We start from the raw sequence: 24,127 nt of genomic DNA, 5'->3' as shown, positions 1-24,127 counted from the left end.
CGTGGCTTCTAAATACCAGAAATTTATTTCTCACAGTTCTGGAGGCTGGAAGTTTGAGGTCAGGGTGCCAGCATGGCACTTTCATTGTGTCCTCACTTGGTAGGAGGGGTGGGGAAACTGTGGGACCTCTTATAAGACCCCATTTGTGAGGGTTCCACCCTCATGACTTAAGAAAGTCTCCATCATCACATCAGGTGTTAGGATTTCAACTTACAGATTTGGGACAATACATCCAGACCATAGCACCCCCTGAGTCACTACTCACCATCTCCCTGCTGCTCTGCTACTACCCCTTGTGCAGTATATTGTAGAGCCAAAAAGCAAAAGCAAAATGTTGGTGGTTTGCTCTAATGAGATGACAGTCATGGGCTATTACTTTGAAATGATCCTTTATTTTAGGTTTTTAAATTATCAATGCATCCTAATTCTGTATGATCAAATGCTTAAATAGCACGTTCTTAGAATTTGTATGTTTCCATGATATGTATTACTGATAGTCCTGTTAGTTTCATAAGTGCTGGGCTCAATCATTCTAATTCAGGATAACTATATTAATATCCATCACCCTTAAAGATTGTTATGGTTAAATAAAATGTCAGTCAACTGTTTTTTCTATAAACAAGGAAGTAGAGGCTATTTTTTTCCAACGTGCATAGTCATATTTATACATCAGATGGACTATAGTAGGTGAAGCCTTAGTGAAAGGAGAGCCATGAGGATTGCCTATGCAATACCAGCTCTTGAGCAAATTAGTATATGACTCAATTAAGTAGCATTGACCCACTGTGTCTGTATATGTCTTAGCATTGACCCACTGTGTATGTCTTAGCACTAACCTACTGTGTGTGTGTCTTAGCATTGACCTACTATGTGTGTGTCTTAACATTGACCCCCTGTGAGTGTCTTAGCATTGACCTACTGTGTGTGTGTGTGTGTGTGTGTGTGTGTGTGTGTGTGTGTCTTGCTTTCAATTTGAATTTCCCTAAGAGAAGCTCATGGCTAACTTAATTACTCAAAGATCCAGAGTATGTACTTACTGAAATCATAATCATTCCAGCAAGCTCCCAGAAGTGTCTAAACTTTTTAGTCATATTAAAAGTATAGATGTGTTGAGTGTGCTTCAGCAAGAAATCTGAGCCTATAATATTGTCCACTGTATGTAGCTGGACATTGTTTCACCTCTAGGAATCAAGTACTTTAACCTCCTATTTCGCATCCCCCTCTCCCACCTCTCCTCCTAGTTCAGGCCTGTCTCTCCCTTCAGGACCCACTACCTTCCTTGTTTTCCCATCAAAACCATTCTCCAGGCCGCAGCCAGAATGATCTTTTAAAGATGCTTATCTGTTCTTATCACTTCTCTACTTATACCGCTCCCTGTTGCTCCAGGATGAAGTGCAGAATCCTTACTGTGACCCACGGGCCTTACCTGTCCAGGTAGGTAAGGCCTCGCCGCCTTCCCCTCCCCCCAGCACCCTTGTCCTGACTCTCCTGCCAGACTGGCCTAGTCTTTAACAGCACACCTGTTCCCTGTCTACCTGGAAGGCTCTTCTCCCTGCCCCCTGCCCCTTACCCCCAAGGCTCCCCAGCCTCAGATTCTGTGTTCTCACCCTCTCTCAAATCTGAATTTGCCCCACCCTCCACCGCCCTCCAGTAGGAGAGAGAATTTCAAATAGGTGCTTTTTGAGTGAGACTTTATTTGCTTACCTGCAGGGTCATCTTGCTTGGGCTTTAGCCCAGGGCTCTTAAACGACTTGGGTTGGAAAACTTCCTCAGATTAGAGCTATTGTTGTGATTATCATGCTCCAAACTACTGCTCTTGGCAGGTTAGTCATGAATTAAAAATGGCCAGGAGTTGGCAAGCAGAATTTTGTCTCCATTTAGAAATATCTATCTTCGGACCAAAGGATGTAATTAAATATCATTGAAGACGCGGCAATGGAAGTTCTTTGAGCCCTATTATGCGGATGCTATAGAAATCGAGAAACAAGGAAACAGAATAACTTGGCATAAGAGGTAAACCCAGGCCAGCCAGGGATTTGCTGTGGGAGAAGCTGTACATATGACTTTAAGAGGGTAAACAGAAAAGTTCTGCTTGAAGGTTTCCATTTACAACTGCTTTACTTTCCCCCCTTCTTTCCTACTTTTCACATGTTTGAGAATTCTCTGGCTTTCTGAGATTTTAGAGCAATGTGCCATGTCCATTTTCACTTTACACATTACATGTCATATGGAAGTCATGAAAAAGCTCTTGCCGAGAAACAGAAAAAAGGGGGGCCTAAACGTTAGATCCTTTTTCTAAGCTCTTCTCCCCCAAAATTCTAATGCTTTCAGAGAAAGTATAGATGACTTGTTTGCCATTACATTTTATGAACTCGGCCTTAATAGGTTGGGAGAACCTAGTACAGATACAATGAGTGGGACATTATGATAAGACATAGTCTCAGACACTGCCCCCCCCCCCCCCCCACTAGCAGCCCTTTTCTAGTCTGCCCCAATCCTGGTCACTCCCTGCCACGAGCTCTTATTAGCACGTCCCTGTTCTGAGCACATCCCCTCTCCCCCGAGTGTTCACAGCAATGCCTATCAGTCCTCCTTGTGGCTTCCTGTTTTTAATACTTTTCTAGCACTGATATTCCAGGCTAAGGATGCTACTTATGCTTTCCCTGAAGCCTATTGATCTCCTAGGCAAGAGGGGTGAGGAGCAGAGGTGATGTTTCTGGGAAGGAATATGCCCAGAGCCCACATCTTAGCCTGGCTGCTTCTGACCAGGCAGGAATGTAGTGACAGCCGTGTCCTGCCCTGGCTCCCCTGTGGAGGCTCCTGCTAGCAGCCTGTGGATAGGTCTTGGCAGCAGGCTGCAGCTTGAAGAACACTCAGAGAAGGCCATACAGTGTGTCAGGAAGACCTTCACCTGCAGAATAGGGCATCTTGCTCCATCACGACCTTATTTTCTCTTGTCATAAGGGTCCAGCTAGGGTTCAAGCTGCCAGCCTTCCTTTATTCTGTTAGTCCTGCTTTGTAAACCCAGACTGACCTTTCAGAATGTTACTTATCATGGCTATGCCTCCTCCCCCAGCAGATGCCACCCAGCTCTGGTATTCTGGCTCCTGGACTACAGCTGTTCATATGGAGACTTGGTGCAAATTAGAGAAAAGCAGCCCTAGCTCTGGGTGGGAGCAGCCCCAGGCTGGGGCTGAAGGCTTGTGGAGCAGAGCTGGATTTATCCCCCTGGCACCCCTTTTACCGCATGGTTGCTCTTCCAGCCTGAGATTGTCATCTTTTGTCCCTTCTTCAAAAATATTAGTATAGCCAGTAGCACATCTCCACCTGGATTTAAGGACAGGCTTTTGGCGTCACCAGCCCAAGGATGCTGTCCCTCCCCTCTACTGCATGCCACACCCCTCATTCTGCTTTCCCTCTTCCCTCTGTTCCAAGCCACAGACACTGACTTGGCTTTACAAACTGGCCAATTATAACTCACAGGTTCATTTTTTAAAAAATATTCTTTGAATATAAAATGGTTCTGATGACTGAAAGGCTCTACTTACTTTTGTGAAATTATTTTTGGGCTTGCTCTCTCGTGCCCTTCCTTTCTCTTTGGACAGTGTTACCTTGTAGGTATAAAAGTCGGCAGTACCCTATAAAATTATTACTTATCCTATAAATTTATTACTTAAATTCCTGTTCCTCCACAACCTTGTTTAACAAGCCAATAGATGTATTAAGTCTTTACATTGCATATATCTGCAGCCTTAGGAATGTCATGCCAAGAATGTTCTTTCCTAAAGCTGAAGGCTCTCTGCTTGGAAAACTCAAATACAGTGTGATTATCTTGATGAATCCTTGGTTGTTTATTTTTATTATTATCGGCAACTATTTATTAAGTGCCTAAACATGTGCTGTGTACTTTTATAGATTTTATTACTCATTTTCCCAGTGGCCTTGAAAGATGGGACTCTTTATTCCAGGAAACTGAGGTGACCAACTTACTCAAGTTCATACAGATCGCATGTGGTAGGATCAGAATTAAGACCCGGTTCTTGTGCGGTTCGGATGTCTGCACGCTTTTCATAACATCAGAGGTTCTGGTTTTTTCCACTGAAGTTTCCCGAATGCAGAGGAAATCAATACATACTGCCCGGGGTCCAGACCCTTTGTAGCTAGAAGTAGCCAGCAGCAAGCTCAAAATTTCTTTGAAGTCTCATGCTTTAATCTTTAAAATTTATGCAAATTTAGCTTTCTACTCCGTAATATAAAAGTATAAAAGTAATCCTTTAAACTACTTGACGTAGAATAAAATTTAAGCTCCAGGAAGAGCTTCTGTTAACCCCTGTCACATCTCCTCTGCCCTGCTGCGTGCCGCTCTAGGGCCCTGCACGCCTCAGCTGGAGAAGGTCAGCCTTGCACTGTGGTGTGTCTCAGTTCAATTCCCAGTGCCAGTTTTGTTGATAAACCTCTCAGGTGCAAAGCAACCTGTAATTTGGCCAATTCTCCACCATAGAAGTCTTTCCAACGGAGTAGGCTCCTTAATACTTGGTAGACAAATCCTAGATTGGTCCTTGTTGATTCTTCACGGAAATCTTTGAGTGACATCGGTCTGGCTTAGAAGTTCAGGAGTTTGTCTTGTGATTTTGAACTTTTAATTTTAAGAAGCAAAAGTCATCTTTCAGATGAAATTGGTCTTGGAACTCCAATTTTTAAAATAGTTAAAAGGAAGACACTCTAGTTGCCATCGGGGCTGAGGTTCTGCTGGCCCTCCTTGCCTGAGGGTCGTCCAAGCAACCCAGAGTTCAGTCCAAGGAGCCATGGGTCTAATTCAGAGCACCCACTTGAGGTGAAGTGAAGTTGGAATGCTCAGGAGACTTGTCTGAGTTGACCCCGCTGACTAGAGGCAAAGCCAGGAGTAGATCCTAAGAATGAAGCGTACCAGATTCTCCTTAGACCCTCGAAGGCCCTTGTGGTTTTCTTGTCATATGAACTGAAGTCCTAACTGCTCTCAGAGGTCATGGAGGGCTAGGGAATGGAAATGTTGAAGAGTCCTCCTGCCAGGGGCCTTCCACATTGAAGACAAGTGTCTGTGGCAGTTAAAGGCATAGCCTTTCCCAGGTGCATGTGGTGATTTTAAAATGATTGAGTGAGGCCATTTAAACTATTGATGTGTTAGGATGTGTTGGGATCCAGACAAAGGGCTTTGCACAGAGAGGCCCCTCCAGGGCCCCAAGGAGGACATTGTCAGGGGCCTCAGCCAGGCCACTGCACACCCCAGCAGCCAAGGTATGGAAGGCATGTGGGAGAGACATTGAGTAGCCACCGTGAAAAGGTGGCTGAGTCACCTCAGAAAAACTGTCAACTCAAGATTAAAGCTGGCCTTGTGCTGGAAGCCTTGGTGACTTCCCTTTAGTTTTATTCTGTTTCTCAGAAAGCTTGAAGTGGCTTTTAAACTTCAATGAAGATATGAATGGCTCCACCATCTAGGTTTACTAATACAGTCATCTCTCATTTTTTCAATTCACTACTTTAGTGCCAATAAACGCTATTACAAGGTAGCCCAGTATCTAATCCCCCAAGTCCCCCCTCTGGAGGATTGTATGATCAAAGGGAATTACTCCCGGGACACCTGGGTGGCTCAGCGGTTGAGCCCCTGTCTTCGACTCAGGGCATGATCCCACAGTCCTGGGATCGAGTCCCACATCAGGCTCCCTGCATGGAGCCTGCTTCTCCCTCTGCCTGTGTCTCTGCCTCTCTCTCTGTGTCTCTCATGAATAAATAAATAAAATATTTAAAAAAAAACACACACATAAAGGGAATTACTCCCACCTCCACATGTGTAAGAGAGAAGAGCTGTCCAGTGCACTGCCATCATTATCCCGTGCTGCCAGGCCCCATACACACTCTGATGGTTGATGCTGAATTGCCACTGCAAGCCAGCACCACCAGTCCATGCCAGCAGCCACAGTGGGTGATGAACAGAGACAACTAAGTCTCTCTCCCATGTGACCCTTAGCCACCCAGATCTCTTTCCCAGAGGCAGTCTTTGTTATAACTTTCTTGTTGTATACGTCCAGAGATAGTCTATGCATTTACAAATCTTTAGAATTGTAAATCTTTATGAATATTCACATACGCACATCTATTCTTTTATCCCCACCAAATGGTGGCATACTCCGCACACAGTGCTATGGTTTGCCTTTTTTTAATTTCACATTATATTGTGGAGATCATCCTATGTCAGCGGGTGGTGCTGCTTCACTCATGGCTACATAAAATTTCCAGCATCATCTCTTCATCAGGAAGCGCCCAGGTGCCATCTGCTTGTGGACATTTGAGTTATTTCCTGTTTGACGTTGCTGTAGTTTTGTTTGCTGTTACAGACAGATACACGTGTTTGCATGTGTATTCAGGTATTTCGGGAGCTCTAGGGGAGGTTCTATGCTCAAAGGAAACAGACATATAATGTGATGGATACTTCCAAATTACCTTCCGCTGAGATTGTCTCATTTTATACTCCCGGAAGCAATGTATGAGATAACTAATTGTGTGTTAGTAAACTTATTGAAACTTTATCAAATCTGACAAGTGAAAAATGACATCGCACTATGGTTTTAAGTGCCTTTCTGTTATGAATGAGGCTCTACGTCTTTTCATATGATATATTCTTTTATAGACTGCTTTTTAACTGGTGCTTGGAAAATGACGTGCTGCCCAAAGATCAAGCAGTAGGCAATTTATTTAGGAATCCCAATTTTCTGATCTATTTTCTGATTTAGATTTTATTTTAGTTAGCTGTTTTTATCCTAATTAATATAGGGTGTACCGCACGATGGTACATAAGAAATCAACTTTCCTGCTGTAGTGAATGTTTTCTAAAAAATGCCCCATCAATTTTAAAAGGTTGACTTTTTATTTATAGACACTAAAATTTTTTTAAGATTTATTTATTTATTTGAGAGAGAGTGTGTGTGCATGTACACTCATGGTGGGTAAGGGACAAAGGGAGAGGGAGAGAATCTCAAGCAGACTCCCTGCTGTGCATGGAGCTCAACATGGGGCTGGATCCCTCAACCCCAAGATCATGACCTCAGCTGAAATAGAGTCTGATGCTTCACTGACCGAGCCTCCCAGGCACCCCTAGGATACATATTAAAATTTCATCCCGGGGTCACCTGGGTGGCTCAGTGGTTGAGCATCTGCCTTTGCTCAGGGGGTGATCCCTGAGTCCCGGGATCGAGTCCCACATTGGGCTCCCTGTGAGGAGCCTGCTTCTCCCTCTGCCTGTGTCTCTGCCTCTCTCTCTCTCTCTCTCTGTGTGTCTCTTATGAATAAATAAATAAAATCTATAAATAAATAAATAAATAAATAAATAAACAAACAAACAAACATTTCAGCCCTGTTTTTGCATTCCCTGTATACCAGAATTTATTCTACTGAAACCAATGTCTTATTAAATAAAGTACTTTATGAGTTAAATTCACAATGACATTTATGAAACAGAAATTTGAACATCAAATGGATATTATGGAAATGTTACATTTCTTAGTTGTGATAGTGGTATTGTAGTTTTGTTTGGGTAAAAAAAAGAGCTCTTGCCTTTCAGAGAGAGCTACTGAAATATTTATGAATCAAAAAGCATGATATATGGTATTTGTTTCAAAATAATTCCAGAGGTAGCAGGTAGATAGGAGTGTAGAGGAAACAACATTGGTCATAAGTTAATAATTATTGAGGTGGACATTAGGTATGTGTTATTCTATTTTTATACATGTTTGAAATTCTCCATAAAAATTCTAAAATTCAACAGATATGTTGCAGAGATAGACACTTCACAAGAGCAAAGGGCCTGTCTGCTTGTTCTCTGCAATGAGCCCTGTGCTTAGGACATTGCCTGCACACAGTAGGTGTTCAGTACATACATATCCTAAATCTGGTCCACCTTCTGATTGCTCAAGGGCTGCCCTATTTTCTGTTCCTGGAGCAGCAGCCCTGTTCCTGTGCTCTATGAATGAACAACAGACCAAGTGCTGTGCAGCTAAAGGAAGGCAAAGGCCCATTCATTGAGGCGTCAGGGAGGTCCTTCCATGGAGCTCATGGGAACTGACATTGAGGTACCTGAGACAAAGAACATCCACCACATCCAAAACATTTCCAAGCAAAGCAAAATTGCTCCTTTAATTTAACATAGAATTATTTCTTTTAAAGAGCCTGGTAAGGAATTGCTAACAGTAAGAAGAATAACTCAAAAGGCTGTAGGGGATCACAAAATCTTTTTAGAGCACATCCCAGTCCCCATCTGCTCTCTATGAGCCTGTTTTGTTCAGAGTCCAGCATAATATTGTGCCCAGAAACGTGCTTAATCAATGCTCTCTCGTGAGGAAGAAGAGTAGATGGTGGCATAAGAAAGAAGAGAATCAGAACTGGGAAGCTGTCAAAGGAAATGTCAGGAATTCAGGGTGATAGATTAGTCCTGTGGGTATGTTTGAGTGATTAGTTAACTCAAAGGCAGAGAAAATCGTGATTTTTAATGTTTGCATGCAGGTGTTAGTATAGTTGCCTCAGAATGAGGCAAAAAAGGGATTAAAAAAAAAAAAGCTAGTCACATCTTGACTAGAAGAAGGTTCTTTTGAGAAATTGTCAATGTTACATTACAAACACCATTCAAATCTACCAAATGGGCCAGATGTTTGCTCAAACACTGCATATCACCAGCTGCCCATTGCTACAGATGAAGGCTTTTCTGCTGACGCCTGTGTAACCCACAAGCACATTACAGAGTGTTGATTCTTTTGACGCTGTTTAACATTTATGTGTCATCATAATTATAAACCATAAATATACATGACACCATGCAATAAATAAAATTGCCTGGCTTTCATTCTAAGAGGGGAGGAGGCTGTATTTATTACCTGAGAAGACACAATGTCTAATATCCATTTTGCCTTCTTTGTAAACGTCACCCTTTTCTTGGTGGATGCTCTCTGGTGGCTTTTTGCTCACCAAACCTTATCCCTTCAAAACAGCACAGACTTTGGGGGCTAATGGATATCTCTGAGCCCCAGGTTTTAAGGCATGCCTGGACCAAGGATCAGGGGAATACAATTCAGAGGAATCCAAATCATTCTAAATGAAGCCAAACCATTCTATTTGACAACATACCAAAAGTTCTTTAGGGGTCACGTAACGGGCAGGTGTACAGTGTAAAAGGAAGTAGGTAAATGGAAGCGAATCAGCTTCTTTCAAAACAGACGTTTTCCAGAGATGCATTTCTTTTTACTCTGAAAGAAAGCTGATTCGGTGCCATTCACCTATTAAGAAGGGAGCACAATTATTTGTATCTGCATCTATAAAATCCAAGTGTCTCTGCCTCCAACAAAAACCTGAGCATGTGTTTGCCAGAGTGAAAAGCAGGGCAAGAGGTGGAGGGGGAGGGTAAAGACCCACGCAATTGGGTTAGTCAGTCACAGGTACTTAAAAGAACTGGCTGGGGTATTAGCCCCTCCCTGGGCAGGGACACGGGGTGCTTTCAGCCTTATCCAGGAAGACCTCTTACAGCACAGCATCTTTATTTAGAGCACAGATCCCAGACAGCACATTTCATGGCTTTGTAAATACTAGAGTCAGATGCCTACTGACACCCAACATTTCTGCTTTTTAGTGTGTAAATAAATGAATGCTCCGAGTGAGTAAATATCTGTGCATTGAGTTTACAATCTTGTCTTTCAGAAATATCGACAGTACATGGCAGGACTTCTGGCTCCTCCTTATGGTGTTATGGAAACGGGCTCTAACAATGACAGTAAGTGGAAAATGTGAACATTTTGTATCTAAAAATTTGTCGTGCGGTATGTGTTTTCATATGACAAAAAAATATGTCCTACACCAGCTTGACAGAGTAAGTCTCCAGACTCTTTTGTGGATAAACAGACCTGCCAGCCCACACTTGAGTTATTTTTAAAAGTTGTTAATATACTATTATTTTGTGGTCTTAGCTGATGGAGGTATGCTCTGGTACCAGTTGGAACTTCATACTTAAAGTGCTCTCTCAAAATCTCTCCATTTTATGGTGAAACCTAGTATTTCTATGTTCTTTTAAAAATAGGATTTCTGAATTGTATTTGTCTCAGTCACATCTAGACACCTGAGAGCCCCACCTCTTGCTATTTTGATGCTATTGGTGTAGGAGAGAAGCAGTGTGAGTCATTATTTATTCTTTGTAAATCATGGCTCCTTCAAATTCCAGGCCTCTTATGCAACCAGTCTCTGGCTTTTCATAAAAGACGGGACGTCTTTCTCTGCGATACTCTTTTTCTCATGGGTACCCACTAGATTCAAAGAAATCCTGCCTCCTGAATCTGTCTGTTCACCGGTATCAAGAGCATCTTTTTAATGCTCATTACTGGCCCTGGGAGTGGCTTGTGCTGAGTCCTCTTATTTGGCTCTTGAACGTGTATGGGTGGCAAGGTGCCCAGTGCTGGGTTTTTGGAGCTGTCGCACTTCAGCAACTAAACAGCATGATGAACCACGTGGTGCCTTCACGCCAGGGTCTTCTGAGCAAGACTCACCCTTCAAATCCTCTCTCTAGCTTCTGCAGTTCCCACTTACTGCCAGACTTGTCACTCTACGGTGATCGTCCTCCTTGCTTGACCAAGATCACATTCCCTGCCCTCCGCCTCATAGCCTCTGCTTGCTCGCTCTCTCTTTCTCTCTCTCTCTCTCTCTGTTTTTCTTCTGTCCTTGGGGTGGGGGTCTGGCAGGGGCGGGGCTGGGGTGGTGGTGGTGGTTCAAAGATAGGTCTTTCTTTCCTGTTCTTCCTTCCCGTGTTCTTGTGTTTTCTTTCCTGGCTGATGAAGGGATGACCAGCTCACGAGGAGTCCTTTAGTTGAAATCCCAGCTGTGCTGTCTCCTCTCTGTGTGACCTCAGACAACACACTTCATCTCTCTCTGTGCCTTGGTTTCCTCACAAGACCATTGTGAGGATTAAATGAAGCAAAACATGTCAAGTGCTTAGAGGCCCCAGGCATAGAGTGAGCACCCCAGTGACATTAGCTATTATTTCCTCCCCACTGGTCACTCTTAAGCCCTCTAAGTCTGACTTCTGCCCCATATCTCTTGACTCAAACCATCTAAAGTCTCCAGTGACGAACCAACACCAGCCTCCATCATCATTGTTCACCATCTCTCTGCCTTTGAGTAAGACTTTCCATGTTCAGACTCCCTTCTCCCTTAGTTCCTAGGCTCCACTGCATGATCCTGGCTGTCTGGTATCTCTCTGGCTACTTGGTCATTTGGTCTCTTCCACAGGTACCTCTTCCTCTCAGCCAGAAGTTTAGGTTGTACCCAAGAGTCCAGTCTTGGCAGGTTTCCTCTTCTGTTCTTTATACTCTCCCCATGACCATCCTTTCTTACAATGGATACAAACGTCCTGAACCAATACCTCCGATTCTTCCCATGGTGGCCTAACTTTCCAAAGGACTGCTGGTTCTCTTTCCACCTGGATGTTTTGCTGGTCTCTTAAACTCACAGTGTCAGTAACAGAATACATCCTGATTCCCACAAAACCCATCCCTCCTCCCACATCTGCATTCCTCCCTGCCCTGTTCTTCTCCCGTACCAGGCTCTGAACCTCAACCACTCTAGAGCCCTCACTTCTGTCGCCTTCATGCACTGAACTTAATCACGCATCCGGTCCTTTGCTCCTTCCTTTGCAAGGTTCATGTTTTTTTTCCTTTCTGTTCCCTCTGCAGCCACCAGGCCAAGGGCCTCGTCGCTCTTGACCTGAGGGCAAGAATGACTCAATTGGCTGTGAACCTTCAGTATCTCTCCCTTGGTCTACCCTACATCTGACTTACACTTGACTTATATAGAATTTTTTAAATTTACTTTTTATTGTGAAAAAATTCAAACATACAGAATGATATGGTTAACATCCATGTCTTCATCCTTTTAATTACCATTAATATTCTAATGCTTAAATAGGATTTATTAATAACAATATGCATCTTAATACTTTAAATATTGGCCTTATTTCCTTCTTCTATTCACATACAGACATTTCACCCCAAAGACTTCAGCAGATAGTTTTGAAATAAAGATTTTTCCATGCATAGCTACAACATCATTATCACACCTAATAACTGGTGTGATTTTCCTTAATCACATCAACTACTGAGTCCATACTCAGATTTTCCAAATGGAATGTCTTTATAGCTCTTTGCTCAAACTGGACTTCAAGGACCATGCTCATGCATCTGATTTTTATGTTTTAAGTCTCTTTTCATTTGAACAGACCCTCCTTTTCTCCTGAACAGACCCTCCTTATCCTCTGTTGCTCAAAACATTTTAATGATTGTCCATTGCCTGCCATGGAAGATGAAATTCCAAGATTACTAATGCCTTAGTCCAACTTTAGGTTCCTGCATGGCTCCAAATCATCTTTTTAGTGTTATTTCTCTACAGAGACCCTAATCTCCAGCCACTCAGATATGGTGATTTGTGCTGCTATGTATTTATCTTATTGAAACTCCTAGAAAGGAAGCTTCTGTTACACCCCCCACCCCACCCCCATATCTCTTAACACAATCAACTCCATTCTTTTCAAATGGTTGTTGAACAAATGAATGGAATAGTGAATGGATGGCTGGGATTCAAAGTTTCAGAGTGCTGATATTAGGCCACCTTTCCCCTTCTGATAGATTTGGGAAATAATGGCAAACATGTCTTGTTCCCCTGCTTCCTGCCTAGGCTTTTTATGTCCTAGTACTATCTCAGTTTGAGGGTCAACGTTTAATTAGAGAATGTTTTCAGATAGTTTCTTCCATTCCTACCCTTTCTATGTACTATACTACTGCCTATTAAAATGGGCACTCAGTTTTTTTAAAGCCGATAGTATAAATCCTTCGTACTCTGTTATTAAACACAGAATGTTCTGTTCCCTTGGAATTTGGATGTACTGTATTTTTACACTGCAAACTACCTCAAACTGCCCCATGGGGAAACCACGCATACAAACTACCTGTGGTTCCATCTCTCAATCTAAGGCCATTTGGGCACACTGTACTTGAGACATTAAGCTCTGCTGGGGCTGTGGACCTTCTAGTCTGGCCACCATTATCATATCAGACAGTTAACAGCTCCAAAGGAAGTGCAAGGGACCAGGGCTGCCTGTAGCTCACGAAATGTTTGTAAATGAATGAACAAATGCATTAATGGATGAATGATTACTTTTTCACTGAGAAAACTGGGACGCCCCCTGGAAACAGATACTACCATACTCAGACCTGACTCGGGAGGCAGCTTTGCCCCAAATGGAAGTTGTGTTCTGGTGGTTTTTATGGGGGACTTGAAGCTAGATTCAAATCCCTGGAGCATTATGAGGTGATTTGAAATGTAAAAAATACAGTATGCACAACTTAAAAGTTGGCATGTCTATCCCAAATTCTGAGTGTTCTATACCCAGCATAGAGGAATTAGTTGTTTTTATGGTATAAATGAATCAGAGATGGATTTTTACCTCTGGCAAAGCAAAGCATATGGTAGAAAAGCAAAATAAGCGTGAGATTTGTTGTCTGGCACACAGCCCTGATCCTGATTCATAGATTTATTTATATTACAGATTTTGGTGGGTGCTGCTATTTTTCTAAGCAGCATTATGTAAGTTTTAATGAAAACACCAACATTTTACTTTATTTGATTCAGCAAAGGATTTCAGTTCCATTTTACAGATTCGTCTTAGAATTCATGCTCTCCCTCTCTCTCTCTCTCTCTCTCTGTTTTTCTTCTTCTAGGGATTCCTGACAAGGAGAACGTGAGTAGCACTCTCTCTGCCTAGCTTCTAAAAACTGTCATAAGGTAAAAAATAATCATAGTAACCCTACCAGCCAGGAGAGCTCTTCATCCACATTCAACAGAGCAATAAATATTTTTCTAATCTTATTCTGGCATCTTTGGTGAGTCACTTTGAAATATGAGGGGGGAGAAGGTTGATTGCTCTGACATAGTCATCACATGTCCTTGATGTTAACTAGTCTGAAGAAAGGTTATTCTAGGGGCAAACAGTATGATTGCTAAGGGTTTTTCTTTTTCCCATGATGTATACAGACAAGTGAACAAATCATTACTTTAACAACACACAGAAAATTAGTCGTTTTTCCTTAGTAGGAATATAAAATATGAAATACAGGGTCGGTAGATTTTATAATTGTATCCAAGCTGCATTAAAGTCAATATTTCTCTTTGGAATCTGAAAATAAGTAATTGCTCTACTTGTTTAGGGCAGCAAGATAAGAGACTAAGTAGGTTTAGGACAAACTTTTGACCAAGAACCAGTACCAAGTGCACATTCCAAGGATGGTAGTGGTGTTGTGACATTGGCTTTGCATGCAAATAATAATAACATTAATCATATATTAACTGACATCTAAATTTATTCAACAACATGGAAGGGTTAATGATGGAAATATATAGTGATTAATTTGAAGTGTTGCTTGGTGGCTCTCAGTTGTGTTACCTTCCATTATGTTCCCCAATTGCTGTACCCAAGTGGCAATGTTACAGAGTCATTACAGAGCATTCTCCTTTCCTTTCCCCGCTTTTGATTCTGTGTCTGTGGACAGAGATGTCATCTTCATCCAATTCAGATTATTTCTGTATCCCTTTTCAGAGATCTAACTAGCTTTTGATAGGTCTTCTTTTCATAATGTTGGTTTCAAGGGCCGATTTGGAATTCTGGCCTTCTGTTGTACCACTACAGATTTGTGTTCCAGACACAGCGATGTCACTTCGAATGTCACACCAAAATTCACTTGGCTTGGTTTGGTAGAGGATTTCAGTTCTTGGCTGTGGGCCTTCACAAGCTACTTGACTTCTCAAAATATCCTTGCCTTATCTTTAAATGTGGCTATTAGTCATGACCACTTTAAGAGGCCATTATGAATATTGAATGGGATAATCTGTGGAAAGCATAGAGACTAGTCCAATAAAGTTCAGTAAATGTTAAGATTATTACTGTAATTATTAATTTGTTGAGACTTGTATAATTTCCTTGAGATCTTTTCTCCTTTGAAAAATGCCCTATCCTTTTATGAAGTAACTATCCTTTTGCCATTCATGGTTTTCCTCAAAATATTTTTCTTCAATGAACCTTTCCATTGATCTTTGCTATTAAAAAATACCTTTGTATGTTGAGCATAGCTCTTGATAATCAGGTTCATGGAAAACCAAAGCTTTAGAGTCTACAGGAACAGATTCATCCTGTCACACGATTTTGGATACAGATGTCCCAAAGCACTCCAAAACAAATAAGACACAGATCACTAGCCAAGTAAAGAGGATAAAAGAGCCTGGTGCTTCCTCATCAAGGAACCATCAGTGATGTGGAGGGCACACACAGAATGGCCAAACCGTAGGAGGTCTAAAATGTTCTAAGCTTCAAAAGGAAGCTCTGTCTCTCCTAGGTCCCTCATGACCTTTAGGTTGGACCTCCCTGCAGTGGGACAACAGACACAACGTTCTAAGCAGAGGCTTACCAGCTGTCATCCTGTAACTCACTTTGTGACAAAGTAGGAATTTGAAGTTTCCAGAAAGTTAGATACATTGAGTTGTTACCCACATATTGCCCTGAAAATTTAGGGGGTGGGCCAGGCTGTCTCCCTGATAATAGTCATAGGGTATGTTCATGTATTTGTTTGGGTCATTCGTTCTATATCAAATTCTCTAGCAAACAGAAAAACACCCTTTTTCTCTATCAGCAAATAGAGTGGATATAATGTCACCATGTGCTATTAAGAAAGCTCTCCAATGCCATCAGTCAAAGTAAAGCAAATGAGATGAAAGACATTCGTGAATAGAGTTGAATCTCTAGAAAGATAAAAAGAAGCCTAAGAGCCTTAAAGTGGTGTTAATTGGAGTTTCTCCTTTATAAGAGACAAGTTCTGTTATGATGATTTCTTTTATCCTTTACCTTCTTTAACTACATGCTGGGCAATCTTATATTCCCTTTATGTTTCTAAATAGCAATAATATGCCTGTGGACTGAAATAAAAGCACTTAGACCATTGTTTCAGTGTCCAAACAGCTTCTTTGTGGAGAGAATATATTCTCCTATCCAGCTCCTACTCTTGATTTTGTTAATCACCATGTTTAACTTTTAACCAAATATGCAGGCACCAGTAAGTGGTGTTTTTAGCTGCCTTGCCAGCTCTACTTTATTTCCAGATGCAGCCTCACCTTGATAAAAAGAACTTCCTTTTCATAAATTGCACTTTCATAGAAATAAATGGGCTGGCAAATAACTTGCTAGATTATTTTGTTTACTACTTACAGTAATTGATAGAGACATCATTTAATTTGAGATGACACAGGATACTGAAACCTATAAAATAGTTGATAAGATATTAGAGAAATGGCCATTGAGCCAATAAAGCAAGTAGACTCTTTGGATAGGGTTATGATTGTTTGGGACTGTTGGTTGTACAAATAAATCATTCTCTTTGATCTGTGCAAGTTATATATTTTCTGTCTTCTGTATGTGCCCTATTGAATGACCATGTTTAACACAGAAGCTAAAAATCACAATTGCAAGAAAACTTTAGAGTTGAAAGTTACAGATGCCTTTTGGAGGAATGAGCTTGTCTATCATGTTCTGCTACTTAGGTAGATTCTGTTCCTTATGTTCCATCCTTTGACAGACAATTGCTATGGAATTACGTAGTTTTAGAAGTTTATCCTTTGCCTCCTCAATGTAGATGGAGCCAGAAAATAGGCTCATGAAGAATATTACAGAATAATCCCATTTCCTTATTTATAAATATCTAGTTTCCAAAAGGAACATATGAAGGCCCCATTTTTTAGAGCAGTTATAGTATTGACAGTGTGATTAGTGAAATTCCTACTAATTATGGAAGAGTACCTTCTTAATCTGAAACACTAATCAATCCAATAATTCAGTCAGTTATGGAAACAGCCCAAGTGTCCACTGACTGATGAGTACATCAAGAAGATGTGGGGTGTGTGTACACATACACATGCTGGAGTATTACTCAGCCATAAAAAAGAATGAAATCTTGCCATTTGCAACATGGTTGGAGCTAGAAGGTATTATGCTAAGTGAAATAACAGAGAAAAACAAACACCATATGACTTCATTCATATGTAGAATTTAAGAAACAAACAAATAAATGGGTGGAAGAGAGAGACAAACCAAGAAACAGACTTTTAACTTATACATAAAAACTGATGGTGACCAGAGGGGAGGTGGGAGGGGAGGGAGGGATGAAACAGATGATGGGGATTAAGGAGTACACTTGTTATTGTGAGCACTGTGTGTTATATGGAAGTGTTGAATCACTATATTGTATACCTGAAGCTAATATTACCCTATATATTAGCTAACTAGAATTTAAATGAAAACTTGAAATCAATTCAGAGCTCAAAGGTTTTCTAAGTACTAAGAAGAACTGGATGCTACCAATTAGTAGTGAGCAAGCTTGGGAATCTTATAAAACTATTTGGTAGGTCTTATTTTAAGAAGATGACTTAAATCAGCAGTTTGTCAAACTTTTAAAAGCCATAAATGATATATATAAAGAATAATTTTTAGAAATTAGTATAAAGACAAATTTTAAATGGCAAATGGGGAGGAAATAATTTATACAGCTTGAAAATCCTCATTAAGGAGAATAGGATCTGAGGAAGAGAATAATTGTTAGTTATTTAGTCAAAAGGTTAGGGATGTTAGACATTTTTAGGGAATATAATAACATTTATTGCTGCTCTTTTTTGAGGTTAAAGAAAACAAATTAAGGGCACCTGGGTGGCTCAGTGGTTGAGTGCCTTCGGCTCAGGTCATGATCCTGGGGTCCTGGGATCTAGTCCCACATCAGGTTCCTTGCAGGGAGCCTGCTTCTCCCTCTGCCTGTGTCTCTGCCTCTCTTTGTGTGTCTCTCATAAATAAATAAATAATAGAAAAGAAAAAGAAAACAAAATATTTTCCACCTATTAAATAACAACATCTTATTTTTCCCATCATACATTGGCTATGATTCTGGGCCAGAAGAAGAAAAAGGAAATTGTGTGTCCTCAAACAAACTTAAAATATAAAAAACTTGTATAAACCCATAAAAACCCTGTAAAACCTTTTAACTCCAGTTTTAGAACACCTACTGAATTCAAACCAACAGTTTCTGTGAAACGGTTTTTACAGTCCTGCTTTAAAACATGACTGATACACGTCCAGAGCTTATCAAGACATCTTGGCCCAAGTTCACAGGTTTATGCCTGGCAGCCGATCTCGTCTGTTCTAGGGTGAGAAGGGTTAGCTAGCACTGTCACTGCTGTCACCGCCAAGCAACAACACCTATGTAACCAGCCCAAGGCGCAAAGCTCTACGGAGGAGGGCAAATGAACCAAATGCGAAGGACAGAAAATCCTAAGCCTGCTCATTTTGATTTTAAAGGACAAACTGCTTATCGCCCAGGTGAAGATTATATTTGGCAGTGTTGCTGGCTCCATCCCTGCTGTTGTGTAGAGTGTAAACACTCATTTCTTTAACTGTCCTATGGGAACTGGGAGCTCAGTGAGCCAACACTTACCATGCCCCACCTCCTAAAAAACACCAGTGACTTAATGTCGAAGGGGCCAAGAACAACATCAGGTCTCAGTCTCTGAAGAAATGTTTGTTGTTGTGTTTGTGAGTTATGTATTTTATGGGGAAGAACGCCCTTGATGAATTTTTATTCCATCTGTTCCTCTGCTCTTTTATAAAACCTGATGGTGCCCTCTCTCTCCCTCCCTCTCTCTCCTTCCCTCTCTCTCCCTCCTTTTCTCTCTCTCCCTCTCTCTCTGTCTCTCTCCTGCAGTGATATATTGATTGAATTTTTAGGATGATGTATAGTTGCCCTTAATCTAAATGTTGAATAGTAAATGTGGGTAATAGTCTAAAAACCTGATCCCTCTGTTGTCACTTAAGCCATGTGTTGGTTTCTTCTGAATATTCTCGGCAATATTCAGGCAAGACCTGAATAATAAGACAGGCAAGACCTGCTTTCCGTGAATTTGCTGGGTGAAATGGCACATATTGGAGTATATTAGGGGTGGTGGTTCATTAATATATTTTAGAATTATTTTTATAAAATTGTGATTCACCCTTAGTGATTATTTCAGTGCTCTCTTGGTTTCTCTACAGTTTTTAGATTTTTTAATGGAGTAGAACTTTCTAATGTTGTTGTGATCCCGATGGGTTTCTAGGGTTGCCACTGAGCTTTACCACACTTTACCCAGCTTGGCAAATGTACATCCTCTCAGGCCTTTGTGTAACCAGAATTTGACTTGGGCAAGCTATCACAGAGAACATGAGAGTGTTTAATTGTTAAAAAATAGTGATAATAAGAAGAAATGAAATTTCCCCAGTCTCTCTAGCCAGCAGCTTCTCCCCTGCTCTCACTTGAAAAAAATGACACGGCCTTGAGGTGAGGCTGCTCTATACCGGCCCTGCTGCTGAGAATTAGTTCCACCAGCAGCAGGGGTGAGGAACACGATGTCACATTAATGATAATGTACTATAGCGCTGATTTCAAAGTCATGAGAGACTGTATGGCTGTCTCCAGAAATATTTTATACTGTGCTGTAGGCAATTATGTTCATCACCAGTAACTTTGGGCTGCTAGCACGTTATCTCAATTGATGGTGAGAATAAATTAGATAGTATCGTTTAAATTTGATGTATCTGAATTTTTATTGTTCTTGTTTTGAGAAATTGGAACCCAATTATTTGCAAAATATGTCTAATGTTTAGGAGAGAAATCTGTAGTGTTCTCAGTTTGGATAAATTAATATAGTGATTACATGTCATTTAGGATTTGGATTCTTTTCTAACAACAATTCTGTGTCAGCCTCCTCTGAGTCCATAGATAGTATAATATTCTGTAGTCATTCTCTTTACCTTTAGGTAAAATTACCTTGAAGATAGATGATTGTGATGGATATATATATATATATATATATATATATATACACACACACACACACACACACAGATATATGTGTATACATATATATTTAACTATTTTCATTCTTTAAAATTTCCAGAAAATGAAATTATAAAGCCACCTTTACTAATATGATCTGGCATTGTTCAGAATTCTTATGGCCAGCTTTTAGAAATGTTTAAATTCTCTTCACTTGAACTTAGTTTTATTTTTATATATATTTATATCCTACAAAGGATGACTCAGAAATGCCCACAGAATATGCCATCTGTTTGGTTGAAAATCTTTAATTTAATAAACATGTAGTGATCCATCCAAAGCCCCATGTGGGACCATGAAAATAAATAAAGCATGGTGCCTTCCTTCAGAGAGTTAGAGCCAATGGACAGAGGCAGACATGTGAACACAAGTGCTTAGGTTGAGTCACAGGCATATGTGGTTGAGAGAATGTGGCATGATGAGGTGAGCTTAGGAGTTCTTCACACTTGAGCTCCAGCCCAACTCTGTCACTTACTAACCATGTGGAGGTAGACAAGTTAGTTAACGTTACTCCTCCATTTCCATCTATAGAGCAGAAGTAATAGTAGTGTCTTACCCCAGGAAGCTTCCAGAAGGATTAATGAAATGATTTATTTCAAGTGCTTAGGCACCTGGTATGTACTCTCAAGAGACACATGGTGGGGAGAGGTCTGTGTAGTTCTTGGAGAGAGGGGCAGGGGCTCAGAGCAGGCCCCCCAGAAGAAGAAATGCTTGTGTGCGCTCCAGATGGAAAGGAGATGTTACCCAGACAGAAGGGAAAGAACATTCCAGGCCAAGAGCATTGCATAAATCAAGGAACAGAGAGTACCAGAATTTTCTCTTTCAAGGCTAATTTCATCAGATCTAAAGTAAAATCTTCTCATTGCATTGCATTGCATTGCATTCTACATAAAAATGTATATGAGGAATTAGTTTGAATTCCCCCCTATTTGTACCTCCCAATATTGTGCCTTCTTTTTTAAAAATGACAGATCTAGATTGCTAATGTCTTTAGAGCCTCTTGTTCACTCTGATCTCCAGCTCCTTTTCTGTTGTAATTGCCCAGGGAATGCTCTGGCATTTCTGTGGTTCTCCTTTGTTTCCCCTCCTCGTATACACACTCACACACACACACACACACACACACACACACACACCCTTCTCTTGAATGAATCACTCTGCAAGGCTTTCTGTTGAATTTTGTCCTTTGACCTTTTTCATTTGTCAAGGTCATTTTAAATTTTATCGCACTTCTCCTAAGGGCCAGCCATCACCACCCAGTTGGATATCATTGTCAAATGTATTAAGAATGCTTTTGAGTCCATATTCAAGGCATTCCTAAGCATGTTAAATCTAGCAACCTTCAGCAGAGGACCTAACCTTGTGGAATTTAATTTGTGTGTGCTGATTTATTTGCATACATCATCTGGACATGAAAAAAATAAGTTAGATACCATGAAACTATTGAGTAAAACAATTGCTAAGTCACTAAGTTAATGTCTCTGATGCTTTTCACTCAGTTGTAACGTGAGGGAAAAGGAAGGTGATAATTTTCTATCTCAGAAGACATTCGTATGACTGAATTAGTACTTGGTCATTGTTATAGTCTGTGTCCCCAGACACGCATCAGTTTCTGTACCTGACACTTGGTAGCCGAGGCACTACACACGTACATCACCTACCTCCGTGACCTGGTTTCCTCATCAGGAACATAGTGATCTCTGACCTACTACAGTAAAAGGATTGTTGGGAGATCAAATAAGATAAGGCACAGGGAAAATTCTAAAATTCCATAGTGCTCAAACCTAAAACAGATTGTCTTAGAGTTTGATTCTAAACAAGACCACATCCTTGTCTGTAGTCTCAGCTCCAGGACATCTCTCCAGCCTGGATGGGGGATCCCTAAGGTTGGCCAGTGTGTTCTGATTTGGTTTTTTTGTTTTTGTTTTTTTAATTGTATTTAATTATTTATTTAGAGAGTGCAAGAGAGAAGGGACAGAGGGAGAGGGAGAGAGAGAATCTTAAGCAAACTCCACCCTGAGCACAGAGCTCCAAGCGGGGCTCAGTCTCATGACTCTGAGATCATTACCCAAGCCAAAATCATGAGTGGGACGCCCAACCGACTGAGCCACTCTGGCGCCCCCAGTCTGCTCTGGTTTAAGTGGAACTTGGTTCCGGGGAAGCATTATAGAGGGCCTCCTGACTCCTGGCAGGACTTGGTCTAGTCCTCAATTCTAGGAAGGCTTCAGGATGCCAAATGGAAAGTCATTCATCTTAATGTTCCTATAATTTGGCTCAGCCAGGAGAATGAAAAATTCTCATGTCACACCAAGTGCTCACTCAGTGCTGTAATTTGATAGCCTGGTTCCAAACAAAGTGAGGAAACCACACCCAGAGTTGACTGCAAAGATGGACCAGGATAGAGTAAGAACAGGAACATGAAGATAAGCTGGAGAAGAGGCCTGGCCTGTTTAGGGGCACAGCGGAGCATCATGGATGTTTTCACGACTGCCTCCCCTGGACCTTCTAGTTTTAGGGTATGTGAGACTTTTAAATATTTCACCAATTCTCCTCCTAAAAGTGTCAAAGCATTGCAGTGTACAACAGCCTGGTAAAGGAATTTGTAACATAAATGCAAAAATAGCTCTGTCATTCAACAAGAAATTCTTTTAAACGACAGATCCAGGTAATGGTGGGCCTTCTTGCCGCCCCTACCCCCCCACTTTGTGTTTTGTGTTTTCTTTCTGTGCTGTCTGCTTTATTCAGAAAAACACTTGGGCTCCCTCTGGTGGCCATCCCAGTGTTTCTGCATGTCTAACTTGAAAGCTGAAGTTTCAGTTGCACGGCTCGAAATCTTTGGTGGAAAGTGGAAGTGGAAATATTAATAGTAAATGTTATTTCCACTTGCAAAATGACTAGCATTTGGAAACCTCCAAATTAGTTGGGATATCCAATTCATTTATTCATCCACTTATGTCTTCTAATTTAATGTGTTGTTGATACTTGAGTTGCTTGAAAGAAGAGATTTCTGGTCTGCAAGTCCATAGAAAGATACTGAGTTCCAATCCTGTCCGTAAGTCAAACAGATCTTCCCAAGAAGTGATTCTATTAGTCAGCAACTTTGATAGAATGCTTACTGTGTATTAGACCAGAATTAGGTTTTGTGGGAGACAATTTGCTACTCACTATTTTTTAAAAACTGTGAACACAGTCTTCTTTAAACTGTTAGCGATACTGTATTATTTCTTTTCCTCCTTTAAATCACATTCCCGTTCTATTTCCCCCACAGAATTTTATCCTATTGTAATGTATTTTTTTTTCCAAACCAGGTTACCTTTTAATTGTCTCAATATGTTAGTTAATATACAGATTCAACCACAGTAACAAAGGCTCTCATTTAACAGGGTCTTAAAATAAGATCATTTTTCTTCATGTTAACTGTCCCAGTGTAAGCTACGTAGGGTTAAATGGCACGTCCATGTTGTAATGTATTTTTATGATTGAAAGTCTCTTATTGATTACCCTTTTATACTTTCATGTATCAAAATGAAATATATGAATTTAAATTTTAGTGTTTTAAAATTTCTTATAACTGTCCTTTAAAATTTTTTCTTCTGGCTTCAGTTATGACCGTGGTGGTATACAACTGTCCAAACTAAATATTTTATAGATTTTTTTATAAACAATTTTTAAATATTGAAGTAAATTATTATTGGAAATGCTTTATTGAAAGACTTTCATGCTTTTTAAAAGTGAATTCATTATCTGCAATGGGTTTGACGTCAATTCTGATCTCCTTGGATATTATATATGTAAGCGCTGGGAAAGCTCATTCACATAAATCAGCAAATGAAAAGGAAGAAGTTTTACATAGCAAAGTCACTGAATTCTTTGACTCCTAGGCAGCTAGTGTGGTACCACATGTTGAGAGATGATGATATAGTGACAGGAGGGGTGTGGGAAGTGCTCTGTTCTGGATGGATTTTGACAATAAGAGTGATGGATTAAATGTGAGCTGAGAGAGGAGGAGTTAAAGATGACTTCAGGGTTTGGGGCCTGACCATGTGGAAATATGCAATCTCCCAACAACTCCAAAAGAGAAAGCTGAAGATAAAGGGAGCTTGGAGACCTAG

General features: G+C 40.7%; 1 protein-coding gene across 11 annotated transcripts in view; it reads left to right on the top strand.

Moving 5' to 3' along the window:
* RAPGEF4 (Rap guanine nucleotide exchange factor 4) overlaps nt 1-24,127 on the top strand; it is a 284,010-nt gene that overhangs the window by 150,673 nt on the left and 109,210 nt on the right. For 8 of the 11 annotated variants that reach the window (XM_077883031.1, XM_077883030.1, XM_077883039.1 and 5 more), the window contains 2 exons: nt 9,718-9,790; nt 13,779-13,798. In XM_077883031.1, coding sequence (XP_077739157.1) covers nt 9,718-9,790; nt 13,779-13,798 — 93 coding nt within the window. Of the gene's footprint in view, nt 1-9,717; nt 9,791-13,778; nt 13,799-22,513; nt 22,532-24,127 lie in introns of those variants that run through there. The other 3 variants (XM_077883032.1, XM_077883034.1, XM_077883036.1) reach the window with 2 other exon arrangements.

This window comes from Canis aureus, chromosome 34, assembly GCF_053574225.1.
Source record: "Canis aureus isolate CA01 chromosome 34, VMU_Caureus_v.1.0, whole genome shotgun sequence".
In the NCBI taxonomy this organism is placed as follows: domain Eukaryota; kingdom Metazoa; phylum Chordata; class Mammalia; order Carnivora; family Canidae; genus Canis; species Canis aureus.
The sequence above is the reverse complement of the archived record's forward strand: the minus strand, read 5'-3'. Positions and strand labels throughout refer to the sequence as shown.